The following is a 21,570-nucleotide window of genomic DNA, read 5'->3' as shown; positions in this document are numbered from 1 at the left end:
TGTTCGGTCTATTAAGGTATTGTGTCATGACACTATACTGACATGTCTTTTCGAGGAAAGCTTGGGAAAGCATGCTCGCTTTGAGAAGCGTGCACGCGCGCTACAGGAGTCCTATATAAAGGGGAGTTCAAGCATCGGCAGAGGTATGTTTTCTCGTTTTCTCGCGATTTCTACTGTTGAGCTATAGTTCTTGCTTCTTCTTGCTTCGTCGGAGGCTGACTTGAGCATCGGAGGATCATCGCTGGGGACCCCTTCCCTGGCTCGGCACTGACGCTGCTTGTGTTGCAGGTGGGAGCGAAGTCCATAGGAGGTCAGCAGAGCGCCACGTCCTCAATATCCGTCTCCCCAACTTTCGGACATGATCATATGATATTATCCACTTTAGGTCTAGACTCTCATGACTTTACCGTTGGACTCTTCTAAAAAAAATATCTCATACCAATAAAATATCTTTTATTCTTTTAAACCCATGATCTTTATCAAATCCTTTTAATATGAGACTTCGATTTGATTCAACCCGGCCCATGGAATCCATTATTCATTATTGTGCCTGCCTTACTAATTTTTGCAAGTTTGGCGTGTTCTATTGGATGTGTCCTAAGCATTTGCAGATTTGATTCCTTGGCAAGAGGGATTAATAACAATTGTAAGCTTTATTGCGATTCATTTAAATAATTTAACATTTGAAATTTTATGTAAAAGCTCGAAATGATAATTTTGTCAAATTTATCATCTCTTTGTTTTTTCAAGTTGTGATGGATCTCATCACATTTAAGTAATGCGACTGACTTGATGTATAGATCTGACCACATTTTAATTTCTTCATTAAATTATCAACTTATTATCTATAGCTCATCCATATAACATTGTCTAAAACTAAACACCAAGACTGCGTCAACAAAATACTAGATACAAATATTGGCTGCACAGAAGACAGAATCATGCCAGAGACCACAAAACAACCTACTAAGCAAAACATTTATACTATGATACTATCGATTCAAAGGAAGAAATTATTACACTTCAACCATGGTGTGTCAAGGAAACTAAAATTTGGCACAGTGAGATCGTGCCCAAAAAAAAAACCTCAGCTCCCTTGATGCAACCAGTCCAGCCCTCAGAGTTGAGACGGAACTAACTCTTTATAATAGCTAGGACAGGTTTGCACCTCGGAGCAATAAAACTTGGCTGAGAACCTTGAATCCAAAGGCTTCAGAAATGACAATGTTCAACATTTTCAGCTTAGCAGCACGACCTAAAATTCCAAAGCAGTTGACTTCTCCAGCAGCGAAGAAATCTGGTGGCCACATGGCAACAACAGGCACCCAAAATTCTCTAAAAGATTTCAAAAAGTAATATATTATTGAAAAAAACAAGATGTAAAGAAAAGTAGCCGTGGCGGTGAGTAGTGGTATGGTGGGATGTGCAAACCGTATGCATCAAAGCCTTTCATTTACAGAACGATATCGACCGGAGCTAGTCAATTCCTTGATCTTCTCCTGAATTTGTTGCTTTAGCATCGGATTTACACACTGACATCTTAAATCAGTGAGGGAGGTGGGCAGACCTGTCTCCGGCAGTGACTCAATCTCTGGACAAGATGAAATGGATAAAAGCTCGAGGGAGGGAAGAGTACACAACTCCTTTGGTAGATACTGTAGTTCCTTGCAATAAGAAAACATTAGGATTCTAAGAACAGTGAGCCTCCGCAACAATTCCTGCTCCTCCCCCTCAAACATCACCTCCTCAACTGAGCTTTCGATTTGGAGTCTATGGATAGATGGCAGTGCATTTCTCAGGGGGGGAATTTTAAGCAACGCAGTGTTATCAACGCATATTTCACGTAGCGATAACAAACCCTGCTCCTCCTCCTCCTCCTCCTTCCCATGCTCGTCTCTTCCATTTATTAAAAGATTGGGGCATTCCAAAATAATCAAATTCTTGAGGGATTTCAGAACTCCTAATCCTTCCATTGATCTCAGCTCATCACAACCATGGATTTTCACATATTCCAGTTGCTTCAAGTGAAGCAGAGGTTCCTTTGGAAGAGAACGTAAGTGAGGACATTCGCCTATTTCCAAATGAGCGAGCGAGGTGAGGTTGTGCAGGCAACGAGGCAACAATTTGTCAAGATCCCCACAGTTAGACAAGGTTAATTTCTTGAGTGATTGCGGGAGGATGAGGAAGTCATTAAGGTCATGCGTCATCGTTAGGAGCTTGGGGCAATTCCATATTCGCATTTCCTTTAGGGAGGCAAATACCTTAAGTTTCTCCATGGGAAGCCACATCAGTTCTTTACAATCCTCTAATATGAGATACTCAAGGCACGGAAGATTCTGAGACAGCAACCCATCTTCCAAACTCGTAAGATATGGGCAACGTATATACAAATGTTTAAGAGTAGCAACCTTACAATGGCCACTTCCATCGATTTCTTCCCAAATATTTGGAAGTTTCGTCAACCCGGATTGTAATAGCTGTAAATCTACAAGCGAAGGAGGGAGGGGAGGCAACCTCTTAAGTTTGGGACAATAGAAGACGTGAAGTTCCTGCAAGACGGATGGAAACAACTTTATGTCCTTGGCCCAACTGTAATTCTCGTCCCATGCTGCCCAAGAGTACCCAGAAATTTCCAATTCTTTCAGAGTGGGATGCCATTTCAGATCTTTAAGCAGCTCTTCCAAGATGAGTAATTGATTGCCCTCCGAGCTGTCATCCTGGTTGGGCATCCATTCTAACGTCAAGCTATCAATAAACACTTTGTTGTGCAGTTTACCCGCATTTGCTTCTTCTTTACTCCCAACATTTTCAAGATTAGAGATTCGTAGACTTCCATGGAGCTGTGTCAAACCACTTAGTTCCTCGAGTTTGTGTCCTGGATGATTCTGCACCTTGAATGTGTTTAGTTGTTGAAGGGAAGTTAGCCTCCCTATCCTGTATATTTTTGATATTAATGTCATATCTCGAAAATCAATGTATCTCAAGTTGATAAGCTTGCTCATCCCTTGTGGAAAACTCTGTATTGGACATTCATACAGTTGCAGTACCTGCAGATTGTGAAGACGACATAATGAGTCAGGTAATCTTATCATTTCATAGTTAAAGGATAAGTCAAGATAGCGAAGGTGTCTAAGTTCGCCAACATCCTCAGGCAATTCAACAATTCCACTTCTCTGCAAAATCAACACACGAATGTATTTTAAACTTCTCCATAAGTCCTTCAGAGTCGGATTGTTGTTATTATAGTAATTGTCATTCCAAATTAGGCTCCGCCAATTGTTATAATAGTAATTGCCTTTCCAAATTAGGCTCCGCCATTTGTTATTACCACTGAGCACTAGTAATTTTCTTTCCAGTTGATAAGCAGGCTTACTCGCAGGAGGCCACACTGACAGATGACGCACCAGACTAGAGACCTCTTGTGTATTGCCATTCTCTAGCAGATAACATTCACCATCTGACACCAACTGTGCAAGATCATGTATCAGATCATGCATCACATAGCTACGTGTTGTTGATTTCTGAAAGAAAGATCTACTAACTAGATCTTCAAAGTAGCTGCTCCCTACATCCTCCATCCTCTCTTTTCCTTGAGGAATAACAAAGCCTTCTGCTATCCAAATCCTTACCAACTCTTCTTTGTCAAATACATAATCTTTGTGAAAAAGTGAGCAAAAGGCGAAGCAGCGTTTGAGATGCGCAGGAAGGCATTGATAGCTCAACTGGAGGACCGGCAGAACGTCACTCTCATTTTGCGGAAGTTGCCAGATTTCACTTTTCATAATAGTTTCCCAATGACTCTTTTCCATGTTAACCTTCAATAATCCTCCAACCGTCTTTGCTGCAAGTGGTAAACCATTCAACCTTTCGGCAATTGTCTTGGCTATGGTTTCGAGATCAGGTGGATGGTCACCATTGTTTTGCGAGCCAAATACACATTTCTTGAAGAATGCCCAGAAGCTCTCAGCCTCCAAACCATAGAGATGGATTGGATCCACAGCACCAACCATGCCTGCAATTGTAGTAGAACGAGTTGTTACTAGGATCTTACTGCCCTTCGCTCCATTTTTCAACGGTGCATAGAATTTCTCCCATTTGCTACTATCCTCGTTCCACACATCATCAAGCACAAGCAAAAACTTCTTTGATGTTATGTTTTCGTTAAGAATCACATGCAACGCATCTAAATTTGTAAGCTCACATTTTTTTCGGGTTGCAGACTCTATAATCTCTTTGGTGAGTCTCTCGACAGAGAAATTTCCAGATACACAGACCCAAATCTTTAGCTGAAAATGTTCTTGAATGGCTTCATCATTGTATACTTGTTGAGCAAGAGTAGTCTTGCCGATCCCTCCGATACCAGCAATAGCTAACACAGGGATGCTGATGTTGCTAGATCCTGCTCCATCTGAGGCGTTCAACAACAAATCCTTGAGTTCGTTTAGATATTTGTCTCTTCCAAATACTTCGGTTTCAACCAGAACGGAGCTTGTAGTCCGGCTGGTCGATGAAATCAGTTGTTGTTGGTTTTCTAAATCAGACAAAGGAAACAAAGGAATGAGTTGATTTATATCACCAGTGATGTTTTCTATCCTTTCTTTGATTTTTTGCACTCTATCTTTGTCTCTGCTACTAGAAATCAGATCTGCAATAGTAGGGACTGAGATTCTTGGCTTTTTCGTTGCAGGCAGAGCAGTCGAAGAAGATGGCAACGAGAAGCTAGTTGACTCATTTTCTTCTTGCTCCACCTGCTTCATCAGAACTTGATATTGAAACTCATCGAGCAAATCGTCAGCATCATAAGCTGCATCTTTGAGTTGCATCAACAATTCCTTCAATCGCGCTTTGACACCCTCATCTTGGATCCGCAACTTCTCAACTTGGTGGATGATTAGTCTGGATTTTTCAGAAGAACTCTGTAGCTTGTCGATGTCATCTTGAAGTCCATGCTGCACTCCGAACTGTTGAACTGCGTAATCAGCGACCTTCCCAACCAAGCTCCCGAGGAAATTGTCAGCGAACCAGACCAAGGCTTTAAGCATGAACGGCGTCATCTCTCAGAGCGAAAGAACTTCTGTTCAAAAACAAGAACAACGAGAGATATTTAGCAGAGACAGATCTAAACAAGGAGATAGAGTTCTCACGAAGTTTACCTTTTTGACCAGGATAAATCCGAAATTTACCCGTGAGAATCGACTTTATGGCCTGATGGTCTCCAGTCTCCACCATTACCACGAGGTTGCGACCTCATTGGCTACAAAATTATTTCACTTAATGAAATAATAGTGTCATATTTTAAAAAAAAATTAATTTATTTTGCCTAATATGTTTAAAAAAAATAGTTTACTCTAACCTCCAATAGAATTTTGTCCAGTGTCACAACATTAGTTCTCGGTATCTAGTCCCGATAGGAATAATAATTTTCTTAAAATTCGATGAAGATTCGATATTTCATTCGAATAGAGAAAAATATAAAGGAACTATCAATATCGAATATTCAATTTAAATATCCGATTAAAAAAATATGTATATTAAATAAATTTTTTTTCTAAAATCCACAAATTAATTTTGTTAATGTCAAGAGTGTATATATATATATACTTATTTTTTTAATAATATTTTAATACATCCGGAGAATTAGAAATAAGAAATGGAGGATACTATTTAATTCCTTACAACTTTAAAAATTCACATAATCCGAAATAGATTCAATCGGACCTATCTAGGTTCATTAATAGAATTTCGATCGAAATACACTGGTGAACATAGATAAGCCCAATTAGACTCATTTCAAATTCTGTGAATTTTTTAGATTACAAAGAGTCCAATGATATGCTCCTTGGGCCAACTCCCCAATCGAGTATCCAATTCATGTCCAATCGGTTATATCGATCGGACGCTCCGGCTCGCCTCCACTCTGACCAGATGATTCTCCCAGGCTCAGATACCCAGATGCTCTGACACGTTAATTGACATGATACGTGGGATAATATGATGGACTTAGCGTAATCCTATGAGATCTTATACAGTGCGGGATATGATTAATGTGACCTTTGGATAGACGATGAGACATTTGCCTCACTATGACATGACATTCTGTCAGAAGCCTACTACTTCCTTTACAGCTTTTGATATGAGGGACTTCCACTCCTTCAAGGTCTCGAGGTCTAAAGCTGATTTCGGGTCCGCTCGTCTTCTCCTGATTACAGCCAACGGCGTGAATTTCCAAGCGTCGAACGTATGACTTTTTGGCTCGATTGGAGTCTCCACTGGTAGGTCCACCGACGATGATGTTTATCTCTCCCCAAGCGGCATTGCTTCTGTTTTCCTCTTCTCGAGCGTTGGGTCTGTGTCGCTCGTGTGAGGCTCGGCCGCTCAGGTATGGTCATTGCTCCTCTGTTGATGGTGGTACTGCCACTCGGGTGACCGCCTGGCATCTTCTCGTCGCCCGACGGTTTGATGCCCGTGTCGCCGATCAAGTGAAGGTGATCGGCGATAATAACCCCTTGGCGCTGGTTGGACGATCGGGGTAAACCCGCGACAATCACGAGTGTTGTGTGACGCTGACTGGTGGAAGGAACAAACACATAGACGTCCATACCTTGCCCTTCACTGTTTTTGGCCGACCAGAAGCTACATGATGCACGGCCTATGCCCTTGTTTCTTGGTGCAGTCGACCTTCAGCTCTTGGCCCCCTTGGCAGTTGGTGGTTGCTCAGCGATCGCCGTTCGGTTAGCACCGCGAGCTCGGATAACGCCTCCTTCCTTTTGGCTGTCTAGGCCCCTCTACGTTTATATTTTTGTTAGCCTTCTTGAGCATATGATTGTAGTCTTGGGGTGGCTTCCTGATGAGTGATCAGAAAAAATCTCCGTCCATGAGCCCCTGGGTGAAGGCATTTATCATGGTTTCAGATGAGACCGAGGGGATATCCATAGCTACCTGGTTGAAGCATTGGATGTATGCTCGAAGGGTTTCTCTCGACCCTTGCTTTAAAGAGAACAAACTGATGCTTGTCTTTTGATAGCGTCGACTACTTGTAAAATGATGAAGGAAGGTCGTTCGGAAATCTTTGAATCTTTTTATTGATTCGTCCGGTAGCCTCCTGAATCATCGCTGAGCCAAGCCGGACAGCGTTGTGAGAAATTAAAGGTCAGCACTTCACCCCATCAGTGTATTGGTGCAGTGCAGCAGCATTGTCGAACTTTCCCAAATGATCATCCGGATCGGTCGATCCATTGTATTGTCCGATTGCCAATGAAGTGTAGTGTCGCGGCAATGGATCTTGCAGTATTGCTTCAGAGAATTGGGGGTTGATCCGCTCGGAAGACGCGTCATTTTAGGGCGCCTTGCCCTTCCTTGCGTCCTGAATGGGTGCTTCATCTGAAGAAGATCTCTTCTCCTGATTTGCTTGTGCAACCTTTAAGGACGTTTGGACAGAGCACGATGAAATGGAATAGGCGCGGGTGGAGCTTCTCCATGCGTGTCAGTTGACAATCTATTTTGCCTCCAAATAGATACTGCTCTGGTCGATCGTCATGAGCCGCTCGGCCTCCAGAGGCTGACGTTGCTTGTTGCGCCATTCGGTCGGCTAGTGCCTTTTGTTGCTGCTACTCGACTATCTTTGCAGCTCGTGCTTGTATCAGCGCGTCGAGTTCCTCTTGAGTGAGCATCACGGTGTGAAGTCGTCCAGCGTCATCCATCTTTCGACTTGGATGCAAGTGCGTTCCCACAGACAACGCCAAATTTGATCCTGTCCGAGAATCGAGACGATGGAAGCTGAGGACGTGGCGCTCCTGTTGACCGCTGATAGACTCCTAATTGGCGAGACCTGCAACCACAAAACGTCAGTGTCAAGTCGGGGAGGTTTCCCGGCGATGGCCCTCCGACGCTCAAGTCAAACACCGGCGATGTAGAAGAAACGGGGAAGCAAAATGGCAGCGTAACTGTAGCTACAGTAGAGATTATGCATACCTCCATTGAAGCTTGGGGATCCTTATATAGGACTCCGGGGGCACGTGCACGTTTCTCGAGGTGTGCACGCTTCTCAAAGCATACCATGAAAAGACGTGTTAGGAAAGTGTCTTTGACATCATACCTTAACGACCCAAGCATATCTCTGACAAAATAGTGGAAGCTTCCACCGTACGATCCTCTGCCTGACCATGCCGCCAAGCATGCCGTCTGTTGGTAGCACGGGCTCCCAAAAAGATATGAGCTGATCTTCCTTTTGTCTGCTATCGATCCGAGCGGGAGAGCCACTCGGCCCGCCGCCCTCCGCTCTGGCGAACTTGCCTGTGGGCCGAGCGGGAAAGCCGCTCAGCCTGTCGTCCTCTTTTCGGGTGACCTAATTCTTGGTCCGATCGAGGGAGCTGCTCGACCAACATTTCACTGTCCTAGATCTGTTCGGTGGTGACTCCCTCATTGTTAGTCCTGAGGTTCTAGATACGCTGATACTCGCTCTCCTGAGAGTCGAAAGCTCGACGGGCAACCGAGCTATGCTGATGATCACTCCAATTAGGTGAGTGTGCTGTCCGATCGGACCATGCCCCCGAGATTACTGACCATCTTGACTTTGACTTCCAGCGTGACAATGCTCCTCTACGGGGCGGGCCCTACCTACCTTACCACCGGATCAGATACTATAAATGTCTTCAATGCACTACACTCTTCCATTATATGTCAACTTTTTAGAAATAGGGTGCGTTTGGTTTGTCCCATTTTCATTTTCATTTTCTGAAAAACGCGCGTTTTTCATTTTTTAGAAAATAACTTTTCCGCGTTTTTCGTTTTCTTAGAAAACGCTCTCTCATTTTTTTAAAAATGAACGTGGAAAACGCAAACCAAACGCGTTTTTCATTTTCTCAGAAAATAAAAACAGAAAACAGCGTGGAAAACGTAAACCAAACGCCTCCTAAATCTCCTAGGTTCATTAATGTGTTTCAATTAAAATTTATTGATAGACCTAAAAAATTCTTATTGGATCAATTCTAACTTATATAGATTTTTTAAGTGCTCCGGGATTTATATGTGTCTTTCTTTACTGTTTACTATTTACTGTTTAAAAGTCGACTAGTGCGTAAAAGGTTTTTAAACTTTCACAACACCATATTAACATTGATTTTTCAACATCATCTTGTGTGAAAATAACATAATATTATGATGTTAATTTTTAAAAATAATATTATAGCACATTTTAAAAATTAACACCACTGGATTTTTAAAAACAAACATTATATAGAATAGTTGATCTTTTAAAGCCACTATTATATAGTGGTGCTGATTTGTTCGAATAATTTTTTATTTTGTTTTCTCTTATTATTAATTTATTTTATTATTTTTATTCTACTGTGATTATATATTAAAAATATAAAACATTAATATTTTTTTACTTTTTATTTATTTTAAATTGTTTTATTAAATTTTTAAATTTTAAAATAAAACTGGATAAATTTAATTTTAAAAAATAATTTGAATCATTAATATTTTTTATATGAAAATCATCGATAATATATTTTTTTTTATTTTTTTGATCGACAGGACACTCCAGTTGAGAAAGAATAGCGTAGAGATATTTTGGAAAAAAAGGAAATGATTTGCATCTGAGGGAAAATTGGGAATGAGATATAACTTTTGGGAAAGATAAAACTTAGATGTGACTGTGGGTATTCAGAAATTTAAGATGTGAGATATTATCGTTTATTATTTCTACCCTTCAATTTTTTTTCTACAATATAAAATTTTATTCTATGATCTCGTTACTAATAATATCATTTCACTTAACAAAATAAGAGTGTGATATTTTAAAATTTTAATTTATTTTGCTTAATAAAATAACTGTGTGATATTTTTCAAAAATTTATTTTACACTAATATATAGTCTCGAATAGAATTTTGTCAATTGTTACATTGTTATTTTTTCGATAAAGTAGAGAAAAATCTCTAATCACAATTTAAATTTTACATATAATCCTCATTCATAAAAAACTTTGTTTCCACTCCCTGCATTTAAAGTTTTATTTGCTTCAACTCTCCCATGCAAATATTGTGACCTAATTGTCCCTCAGATTTTTTAGATACAAAAGGTCCAAAAATGAGTATAATTTAAAGAAAATCTAGTATATTTTCTATCCAATTGAGTATCATTTAAAGAAAATCTAGTATATTCGAGTATATTTTTTATTAAAATTGCTCTTCATATTTTTTAGGTATAAATAGTCTAAAAATGAGTATAAGTCCTAATAAATTCAACATTTTAAATTAGAATTGAGTATATTTTCTATTAAATTGAATACAACTTTTTTCCTATTTAATAGAATTCCTCTTAAATTCAGGACCATTTGAAAAAAATCTAATATATTTTTCATCCATTTGAGTATTTTTTAAAAAAAATCTATTATATTTTTCATCTAATTGAGTATTATTTAAAGAAAATCTAGTATATTTCCATCTAATTGAGGTAGAAAAAAAATCATACTCAATTTGATAGAAAATATACTAGATTCTAATTTAATATACTGAATTAAGAAGATTTATATTTATTTTTAAATTTTTTATACTTAAATATCAGGAATAATTAGATAAGTATATTAGATTAAGAGTGAAAATAAAAAAAAATTTCAATCAAAAAAAATATAAAATTATGTTTGTTAATTAGTCTCCTGCAAATTTTCCCTTATTTCTTCAGTTAAAGTCTCGGCAAAACTGAGACAAGACACATGATCGGCACGCTACTTTAGTCCCGACTCTTGACTTCTTGTGACAGCTGGCGGTTGCTGGCCCGGGCCCACCTTCACGCCGTCCTGTCCCCTCCATCAATAAATCAATCGGCTTCCCCTCTCTCTCTCCATAGCCAAGATCTAGATCGCCGACAAGGTACCCTCCCTCTCTCCTCCTTCCCTCCTTCTCTTCCTAAAAAAGCTCGTCCTTTGCAAGCGAGCGTGGTAGATCTACAGAAGAAGAAGATGAGGGAGATCATAAGCGTCCACATTGGTCAGGCCGGCATCCAGGTCGGCAATGCTTGCTGGGAGCTCTACTGCCTCGAGCACGGCATCCAGCCCGATGGCATGATGCCGAGGTATTAATCATATTTTTAGCACAGAATTCGTTGATAAAAGATGTCTTTTGCACTTGCTTTTTGGGGGAAAAGGGGCAGATTTTCTTTTTTTGCTACGTTTGGTCGATACGTTTCCTGTTGGATCTCATCAAAAGTTTGCTTTTGTAGCTATTCCTTGATTTTCTTGATGGTCCTTCTTCAAGAGTGGTGGAAGTTATTTGTTGTTTGGGTTTATAGCTGCTTGCTTGATCTTTGACCTAATTCGTTATAAAAGCGTGACCGGCTTAATAAACTAGATTTATTTTTTGGTCATTCGATTAGCCTCAGATTGGCTTACTGGTGTGAGATCTAGCGACTCTTCGTATTGGATCTGTCTGATACTTTTAATTATTATTATTATTATTATTATTATTATTATCATTATTATTATTATTATTATTATTATTATTATTTTGTCCACAAGGTAAATAAAGTGGGATTTCAAAAGTTGGCGAAAATTTGTTCCAACATCATTTCTTTTTCGGCAGTATCTCGTTTTTTAGTTTTTTTTTAAAGCTTAGTTCAATAATCATGATTGTGGAGTTGATTCGCATATTTTGTTTAGAGTAAAATTTTCCTGAGTATTATTGTCTCCATAATTCGAGTTGGAGATCTCATTCTCTGACTGTATAGCATCTTGAATGATTAAGAAATACATTTCCTTTTTCCTAAATTTGTTATCAAACTTCCCATGTATTAGATAGCTTTAATGATCTTTGATGAGATACCTGTCTTCAGTGAACTGTCTATACCTTCTAGCAAGTAAATGATTTCATAATTGATTAAAGGGAACTGGTATGAAAAACTGTGATCTATGATCTGATTGGTTTTTACTGAAGTGTTCTTTTGTTTCCGCAGCGATACTTCAATAGGAGTTGCAACAGATGCTTTTAATACCTTCTTCAGTGAAACCAGTGCTGGTAAGCATGTTCCAAGGGCCATATTTGTAGATCTGGAGCCCACAGTGATTGATGAAGTGAGGACGGGAGCCTATCGTCAGCTCTTCCACCCAGAGCAACTCATCTCTGGGAAGGAGGATGCTGCAAATAACTTTGCTCGGGGCCACTACACAGGTAATGACTCTAAAATCTTTTCTTTTAGTTGAAGCTGTTCTTTTGATACTAGATTTGGTCTTTGATCTTGATGTGCATTTGTAAACAACAGTTGGCAAGGAAATTGTTGATCTCTGCCTTGATCGAGTTCGGAAATTAGCAGACAATTGCACTGGTTTGCAAGGATTTTTGGTTTTCAATGCTGTTGGTGGTGGAACTGGATCTGGTTTAGGTTCTTTGCTGCTTGAACGCTTGTCCGTGGATTATGGGAAGAAGTCAAAGCTTGGTTTCACCATTTATCCATCTCCTCAGGTACACATGAATTTATTGTTGCTAGTCTACTCTGGGACCCGAAGGGGAGCCTTGGCACAACGGTAAAGTTGTTGCCATGTGACCAAAAGGTCACGTGGAAACAGCCTCTTGCAAAAAATAGGGTAAGACTGCGTACAATGGATCCTTCCCCTGGATCCTGCATGGCGAGAGCTTCGTGCACCGGGCTGCTCTTTTTTTGTTTTTAAGTCTACTCTGGGACCCATATTGGCTGGGCTACCTTTTAGTCTACTCTCAATTCAAGTCAACTTTCTCATTGTGTGCTTGTGTGCTCAATATCATCTTTGGCTAATATTTCAGTAGTCAGCATACTACTTACTAATGGAAGTATCAAAATTTGGGTATATTTGGAAAATGTTTGCTATTGCGCCACAATATGCTATCTAACAATTATGCATCACTAGGATATTTAGATTGAGGAACCACACTGATAGCAGACCACTTGTTTGTTCACAGAAGATTATATGGTGAAAGATTATTTAGTAGAAAATGCTCCGCCAAAAAATTTAAGATGTAGCTAAAATTGCATTAGGAGTTAGAGACTAGTTTAGAGAAAAGCAAGTTTTGCTGAGAACTTTTTTTTTTGAAGTCAAGAATGACATAATTGGGTAGATACATGTAGAAAAATATAAAATGTAACCTCTCTTATTTCTATAAAAAAATACGGTGTACTTATATGGCAGAATTTACATCTAGTTCAGATCTTATAAGATCAGTTAGAATCACATAATTGTATTTGTATCAACTAAAACAATTTGGTAGCTCTAGTTATGTTGGTCCCACTGGCATCTGGCCATGTGCAATAAGATACCAGGCACTTGAACAGATTTTTTTTTTTTGTTTGATGCACGGTGCATTTACTAGAGAAGTTATGTGCCTGTATATATCTTTTATTTGTAAAATAAATTGGACTTGACTGTGATATTCATGGTTGTAGGTTTCAACTGCAGTTGTAGAGCCATATAACAGTGTGCTTTCTACTCATTCCTTGCTTGAACACACTGATGTCGCAGTTCTGCTAGACAATGAAGCGATTTATGATATCTGCAGGAGATCACTAGATATTGAGAGGCCAACTTACACCAACTTGAACCGGTTGATTTCTCAGGTCATATCCTCTTTAACTACTTCTCTGAGATTTGACGGAGCTATTAACGTGGATGTTACTGAGTTCCAGACCAATCTAGTGCCCTATCCTAGAATCCACTTTATGCTCTCCTCCTATGCACCCGTCATCTCTGCTGAAAAAGCATACCATGAGCAACTCTCTGTCCCTGAAATTACAAATGCAGTGTTTGAGCCATCAAACATGATGGCAAAATGTGACCCCAGGCATGGCAAATACATGGCTTGTTGTTTGATGTACCGTGGTGACGTTGTGCCCAAGGATGTGAATGCTGCTGTTGCAACCATCAAGACGAAGAGAACTGTCCAATTTGTCGACTGGTGAGTTCCCTTGTTCTTTCTCCTTTATTAGTACACTGAATTCCACGATCTGAAATTGACCGCCTTGAGATTTGTCTGAAGGTGCCCTACCGGTTTCAAGTGTGGAATTAACTATCAGGCACCAACTGTGGTTCCTGGAGGTGATTTAGCTAAGGTGCAACGTGCTGTATGCATGATCAGCAATAACACTGCTGTGGCTGAGGTGTTCTCAAGGATTGATCACAAGTTTGATCTGATGTACTCCAAGCGAGCGTTTGTCCATTGGTACGTTGGCGAAGGCATGGAAGAAGGGGAGTTCTCCGAGGCTCGGGAGGATTTGGCTGCTCTTGAGAAGGACTATGAGGAAGTTGGAGCAGAGGGTGGAGACGAGGATGAGGAACCAGAAGACTTTTAAGCATTGGGGATTGCTTCTTAGTGATTGCCTGTTCCTTTTAATTTGTCCTATCATGCATTGCTATTTGGTACCAAACTTGTGCACTTTTGCTTTCTGTGGCGTGTTGTAGCTGTTATTGGGCATGAAATTGTGGTTTTTTTTATGTAAAACAGCATGGTTTGATTGGATTGCTATAAGAGAATTCTAGTAAAACTGGTGTTGCACCTGAAAGGCCCTCTCGAACTTGGTTCCATTTAATTCCGACCGTTCTCCAGTGAATGGTAGGAACTAAAGAACCAGCGAGGTAGGAGGCTTTGTGACACTCATGTGAAGGCCCTTCGTAATAATTTCCCTACCTCGTAATTTGTGTTGAATACAATTGTAGGCTTGCAAGGACAAGTTTTCCTGCTTATTTCTCCAATATGTGATAAACATAGCTTCTATTTTACAGCAAATGGAGTCGTCGAGGTTACCCTATGCGGTTCCAGTCATCTGGAAATACATGATCAGCATTAGTTCTCATTCACGGTTTTGGGGGCAAACAGGTGTCAGGTGTATGTCACGGCACAAACTTGTCTGTTTACAGACAACATTATGTTGATAAAATTAGTGTGCACATTGCTACTTTGAATCTTGGATGCATGACTAACTACTATTCTTCGTGGTAAAATATTATGCAGGTGGGTTGCAATCTTTATGTGGCAACTCAAATGGTTATCTCATTTGTGTAAGTTCCTATGGACGATATCTGTATTTGGCTTGGTTCTTGAGTTTAATCTGAAAACCCAAATCATCTATGATCCAAGTTTAAATTCAGATGAGCATACTTGCGTTTGTTCTTACAGGGGCTAGCTGGTTTTTTTTTCCCATCGATCATCCCTGTTCATTTTTCCCGATGTTTCTCAAGTTAGAACAATGTGATATCACAATTGTCTAAATTGGTTTGTACGTGGCAGTCTACTTGAATTTTTTTACTGAACCATACTTTATATTATGTTACTTTAAAGTTTCATTCTTCTAGTGTTTTAATAATTCCTTTTTCGTATTATGTTGGACATGGCCTGTCTATGTTAAAACTAAAAATGGAACACTAAAAGAATTTCTTATAGATTGAGTTCCTGATATAATGGAAGGTTTAGTATCTTCTACTAGAATTGTTGGTATGAGTCTCCTTTTGCAGTGACCATTGGAGAAAAAAACATTTCTATTCTTGCAAAATCCAACAGGGTTTACTCTATTGATCTAATTGGTTATGGTTATTTTGAGAAACCAAACCCACGAGTAGTTGGTATGAGTTCATTCTAAACATTTGAAACTTAGGCAGATCAGCTATATGATTTCTGCGCTGATGTTGTTAAAGATGATGCATTCTGCATTCTACAACATGCAACTCTATCCAAGGTGAGGCTCATTTTCATATATATATATAATCTCTGGCAATTTTCACATGGTAGCAGTTTGCTACATTCTGTTTGTGCAAACCTTTTGTTTTATCTTTTTGTATGATTTCTAGAATTAGAATTCCTACAATAAAGCCCCCGCACTTTCTTCCTATAGATGTAAACATTTTTCGAGTGTTTATAACCCATATTTTCCTCAATTGAAGTTTAGAATCTTTCATCTTGTAGCTTCATTTCTACTACAACTTAGCACTCAAGAATCAGGTACACAATGAAGAACGTGAAAGATAAAAATATCCTGAGACAGAAAGAAACTCAACAGTAAGAAAATATTTGTAATCTTACTATGATGTACACTAGATCACATGCATATTAGAGAGGATTTCCCTCCTACATTGATCTATCTTGACATGTTAACAGTTGGAAATATGATCTAAACTAGTCAGTGAAGCTGTCACATTCAAATCAAATCAATTCCTCTCTATATTTAACCCAGAGAGTTGGTTCGAAGAATATAGCAGCCTGTGTCATACAATTCTCAATCTAATATGCTTTTCGGAATTTAACTCTCCATAAGATGTAAGTGTAATTGTCAGACTCATATTATTATAGCATAGAATTTTATCTCTTTTTACAATATTAAAATGTATTTATATTGCTTCCCATAAAGCTCAATAGAGGAATAAAATTGATGTAGTTGGTGTAAGACCGTTAGATTCGATAGAGGGGGGGGGGGGTGAATATCGATTCGAAAATCTCGAGTTAAGACGCAGCGGAAAAGTAAAGAAGTAAAGAGATGAACACTGTTGATTTTTACTTCGTTCGGAGCCTGTGACGACTCCTACTCGAAGGCCCGTACTCCTTGAGTACTTTCGTTGGGCAATTCACTAGCAATTCGGATAATTACAATTTACGTACAAATATTGCTAATGAAAAGAAAGAAAACAAAGCAAACCGACAAACAATGAATTAAAAAGAGAGCCGGAGTGAGTCGTCGGAGCTTTGTGAACGTCGTTGGAGCGCAGGGCAGCAGAGTGATTGGACTCAGAGTTCTCAGAAGACTGATATGTTGAAGCTCCTGCCTGGGGCTTCTTTTATATGCTACTCCGGGCGCCTGGAATGTGACGTAACACTCCCAACCAGCATGCTCCAAGTGTCAACGTCGTCCTGGGGATAAAACTTGCCTCCGGGCGCCCGGACCTCCGGGCGCCCGGATCCCCTCTTCTCCAGAAAGTCCTTCTCCTGCAAGAAAAGGTTAGTCCGAGGCAAATGTACCCTGCAGCAAAGATTGTTAGCACAGTTTTATAGATAAGCAAAGTATGACTTAGATTCCGTCTTTCCGAGACCGGAATCTAGTCACGATCTCGACTTAGATATCCGAAATGGATCTAAGCCGGATCGACGCCTAATGTTCCCTTCCCGGGAACGCGTCCTCGCAGTCACTCCCCTCCAGTGACTTACCTCACTTACCTGCCAGACGTCCGGTCAGCCCTTCGACCCGTCTGGACTTCTCGCCAGCTATCCGGTCAGCCCATCGACCTAGCTGGACTTCTCGCCAAGCGTCCGGTCAGCCCGTCGACCCGCTTGGACTTCTCGCCAGCTATCCGGTCAGCCCGTCGACCTAGCTGGACTTCGTGCCAGACATCTGGTCAGCCCGTCGACCTGTCTGGACTTCTCCTGCACACTCGATCAAAGTGTCAGACAACAACACAACTAACTTAACCTATTTGTCATTCATCAAAACCTGGGTTAGACCGTTAGTGCTACACGCACCAACAATCTCCCCCTTTTTGATGGAATGACAACCTGGTTAAGTTAGTGAAAGCATATGTACGAAACAACATGCATTTGTGTGGTTTTAAAGTTAGTTTGTGTTTTCAAATTGGTTTAGCTAACTTAACCACCTAACTCTTCTCCCCCTTTGGCATTCATCAAAAAAATAAGCAAGAGTAAACAAGCATAGTGTGGAGTTACTGTAGAAAGTTGTTAATTTAAGAAACAACGTTTTTCAAATTAGATTTTAAGTAACATTTACTTTTCAAAAGGTAAATTCTAATTTTCAAACACTAAGTTGAATTTAGTTTTCAATTTTGATATTTTCAAAACAAAGCAACATTTTTAATTTTTCAAAACAAAGCAACATTTTTAATTTTTCAAAAGCAAGTAAAATTTTAGTCAAAATAAATTTGCTAAGTTTGGAAAGTTTAATTTTCAAGCATACTGACTAAATTTAAATGTAATAATTTTTAATTGAAAATCAATTTTAAAAATTAGGTGGGATTTTTAAATTTCCAAACTTTTAATTAATTTCTCCCCCTGAACTTGATATCTAAGATAAAGCTTTTGAAAATATTTGCTAAGAATTTTTAATATAAGATTTTCAAAGTAATTGGAGTAGAATTTTCAATTTTCAAAAGAAATTAAAAAAAAATGCTTTAGTTAATCCTCCTTATTTATTACTCCCCCTTAATATAATGCTAAGGTTTGAGTGTGTTACATTTCAAGTCCTAACACATTTATCTACCTAAGTGTTTTAAGGGATTTGGTAACACTTATATTATTTACATATTTATCTCTGTATCCTTGATATAATTGTTTATTTGAGTTTGATTAATCAATAATTAATATTAGATTCAGGTGGTTGAGCTTCAGTTTAAGGTTAAATACGAAAAGAATTTATTAATTCAATAACAGTTAACCATTATCAATAATTTATTGATTAATTTTTACATGATTTAATAATTTAATATTTATTTAAAATGAGTTAACCTTTGTATTAATTAATTGAATTGGTTAATAAAAGTATTAGTTATAATTCGATTTTTTCATTTAATTCCTTTTAAGTTGGATTAACTTAGCTTAAAGTTAGTAGTAATTTGAAATACAATTTATTAAAGTTATTAAACATAGTTAAAGTTCAATTTGAATTAATAGTTAATAAGGATAACTTATGATTTAATTTATAGTGAAATTAGGATTTTGATTAATGTTAAAATTAAGATTTATTGAGTTAAATTAAGAATTAATTAACTATTTGGTGTAAGTTAATTTTTTTAAGTTCTTATTTCAATTATTCACTTATTAAGTATTTATAATCTTAAGTTAATCAAATTTTAATTATTTGTTAACAACATATTTCAATGTAATTTTGAATTTAATTATTTAATGTTATTTAGTTTTAAGTTTATTCTTAAAATAGTTTTTGAAGGCAATTTAAGTTTGATTTTAATTGTAAATTATGTTTAAGTCTTAAACCTAAATTAACTTTAAAGTTTTAATGTTAAGTTTTAAACTTTAATTTTAAAGTTAAAATAATGTTTGAGGTTACAATAATGTTTAATGTTGAAAATATGCCTAAAGTCTAAATCATAATTTTTAATAGTTTTTATTATTATTATTATTATTATTAAAAAGTAATTTTTTTGAGAATTTTTAGAATGATTTTTTTTTTAATAAGTTTTAAAAGTTTTTAAAAGAAATCTTAAAATAATTTTTAATATAAGTTTTAAAAGAATTTTTAAAATAATTTTTTTTTTAAAATAAGTTTTAAAAGTTTTTAAAAGAATTTTTAAAATAATTTTTAAAATAAGTTTAAAAGTTTTTAAAAGAATTTTTAAAATAAGTTTTAAAAGTTTTTAAAATAAGTTTAAAAAGTTTTTAAAAGAATTTTTTTAAATAAGTTTTAAAAGTTTTTAAAAGAATTTTTAAAATAAGTTTTAAAAGTTTTTTAAAAGAATTTTTTTTAAAAAAAATAATTTTTAAAATAAGTTTAAAAATTTTTAAAGGAATTTTTAAAATAATTTTTAAAATAAGTTTTAAAAGAATTTTTAAAATAATTTTTTTTTTTAAAATAAGTTTTAAAAGTTTTTAAAAGAATTTTTAAAATAATTTTTAAAATAAGTTTTAAAAGTTTTTAAAAGAATTTTTTAAAATAAGTTTTAAAAGTTTTTAAAAGAATTTTTAAAATAAGTTTTAAAAGTTTTTAAAAGAATTTTTTTTTTTAAAATAATTTTTAAAATAAGTTTAAAAATTTTTAAAAGAATTTTTAAAATAATTTTTAAAATAAGTTTTAAAAAAAATTTTAAAATTATTAATTAAGTTAAAATAATTATTAAAATAATTTTTAGGTTAAGATAATTTAAGTTTAATTTTTTAAAATAAATTTGTAAGTAAAAGAAAATTAATTTTAATTTTTAACGTAAAATTTTAAATTAAAGAAAATGTTATTTTAATTTAATTGATTTAATTTTAATTTAATTTAATTTAATTTAATTAATTTCTTTTAGGTCCTTAGTCATCTCACTTGATCTATATTTTCAATCAGGGAATCCTACAATTTTGTGAGATGAATTAGATTTAATTATAGAGTTTGATTTAACTTGTGTTAGATTCAGGTTTAGCTTTGGTCTCAACAAATAGGCATTCTTCGGATAAACTTCTAAGCTTGGCGAGTCACTTGGACGTCATTAGAAGTAACCAACCTTTCGAGGTTTTCCGAATAGTCCTATCCATGGAGCTTAGTACTAAACCTTGGTCTAACTAGTTAGGTTCTGTTTAAGGGTAGCTTCGGTCAGTTCCACTTGGCCAAATGCACCAGATCGAAGCCATATCTTTCTAGACATGCGATGCCCAAGCTTCCCTAACGTACTATCATCCAAAAACTTTACCCGTACCGTGATTCAAGTTAAATTGGGTCCTTTTTTAACTAATCCTAACTGCCGGGTTAGTTTATTTGGGTTACCCTGTCGGGTAAGTTATTTTTGGAGGTGCCAGTTATTCTGGAGCCTCCCCCTAAATTGTTGAATTTTCTTTTTAAGATTTCTTGTATAATTAGAGTTGATTTTAGTTAAGTTTTAATGTTTAATTTGTAATTTAAATTTAAGTTTTAAATTTTGAATTAATTAAATTGATCAAATTATCTTTCTTTAAAAGAGTATATTTAACATTTAAATTTTCTTTCAATTTCAATTTCAATTTTATTGGGTTAATTGAATTATCTTTCTTTAATAGCTTATTTTTAAAGTTTAGGTTTTTATTAATTTTTGAGTTAATTAAATTGTTTGAATTATATTTCTTTAAAGGTTTATCTTTTAACTTTTTATTAATTGTTAATTTTAAATTTTCTAGATTATTTTTGTTTAATATGTTATCTTTAACATTTAAGTTTGTTAACTTTTGTTTTATCAAAGTGTTTGATTTTATCCTTATATTTTCTTTACCTTTTAAGTTGATATAATTAGTGGAATTTATTAAATAAGTCTTATCATTAAAATTTAATTTTTTGTTAATTAAATTATCTTGGGTTTGGATAGAATTTTCCAGATTGATATTGTCTAGATTATTAAATAATTTATTAATTATGTTTAGATTAATATTGACCTTGTCATCCTTTTTGTTTGAATTTTCAAATTTGTTTAGGTTTAAATTCGAATTTTTAGATTTATTGATTATTTTTAGATTTTCTGTATTTTCTAAATTAATTATATTTGTTTTATCAGAAAATATCCTAGGGGTATTTTCTATATTTTCTGAATTAATTATATTTATTTTATCAGAAAATATCCTAGGGGTATTTTCGCAAGTATTGTCATGTATACTATTTTCACATATACTTTCAGACATATCCAAATTAACATGCACATATTTTAAACTACTACTAGCAAGGGTGTTTTGGTAATTATTACTAACCTTGAGCGCAACCCCTAATTTAGCAGGCTTCTCCATTGGATCTGACTTGAGTCCATATTTGACTTTAACTTGATCTTCTAGCTCCATCGGCGTCTCGTGAAGCTTGATCAACTGGGTCCACAGCTCATATACATTCTTGTACTTTTCTAATCTGCATAAAATATTGTTAGGTAAAACATTACAAATAAT

At 36.3% G+C, this 21,570-nt stretch overlaps 2 protein-coding genes across 2 annotated transcripts; one reads left to right on the top strand and one right to left on the bottom strand.

Annotated features, from left to right (window-relative positions):
• Nucleotides 1-967: 967 nt before the first annotated feature.
• On the bottom strand, nt 968-5,231 carry LOC122005549 (putative disease resistance protein RGA3). The gene is made up of 2 exons (XM_042560625.1): nt 5,154-5,231; nt 968-5,074 (listed from the first exon to the last, which is right to left on the bottom strand). The coding sequence occupies exon 2, from the start codon at nt 5,052-5,054 to the stop codon at nt 1,440-1,442; it is 3,615 nt and encodes a 1,204-aa protein (XP_042416559.1). The 5' UTR covers nt 5,055-5,074; nt 5,154-5,231; the 3' UTR covers nt 968-1,439.
• A 5,591-nt stretch (nt 5,232-10,822) lies between these two features.
• LOC122005548 (tubulin alpha-5 chain-like) lies at nt 10,823-14,506 on the top strand. Its single transcript, XM_042560624.1, has 5 exons — nt 10,823-11,074; nt 11,951-12,165; nt 12,257-12,456; nt 13,412-13,920; nt 14,002-14,506. The coding sequence occupies exons 1-5, from the start codon at nt 10,962-10,964 to the stop codon at nt 14,312-14,314; spliced, it is 1,350 nt and encodes a 449-aa protein (XP_042416558.1). The 5' UTR covers nt 10,823-10,961; the 3' UTR covers nt 14,315-14,506.
• The last annotated feature ends 7,064 nt before the right edge of the window (nt 14,507-21,570 follow it).

This window comes from Zingiber officinale, chromosome 7B (assembly GCF_018446385.1).
Source record: "Zingiber officinale cultivar Zhangliang chromosome 7B, Zo_v1.1, whole genome shotgun sequence".
Lineage (NCBI taxonomy): Eukaryota > Viridiplantae > Streptophyta > Magnoliopsida > Zingiberales > Zingiberaceae > Zingiber > Zingiber officinale.
This window is presented reverse-complemented; position numbering and strand designations above follow the sequence as displayed.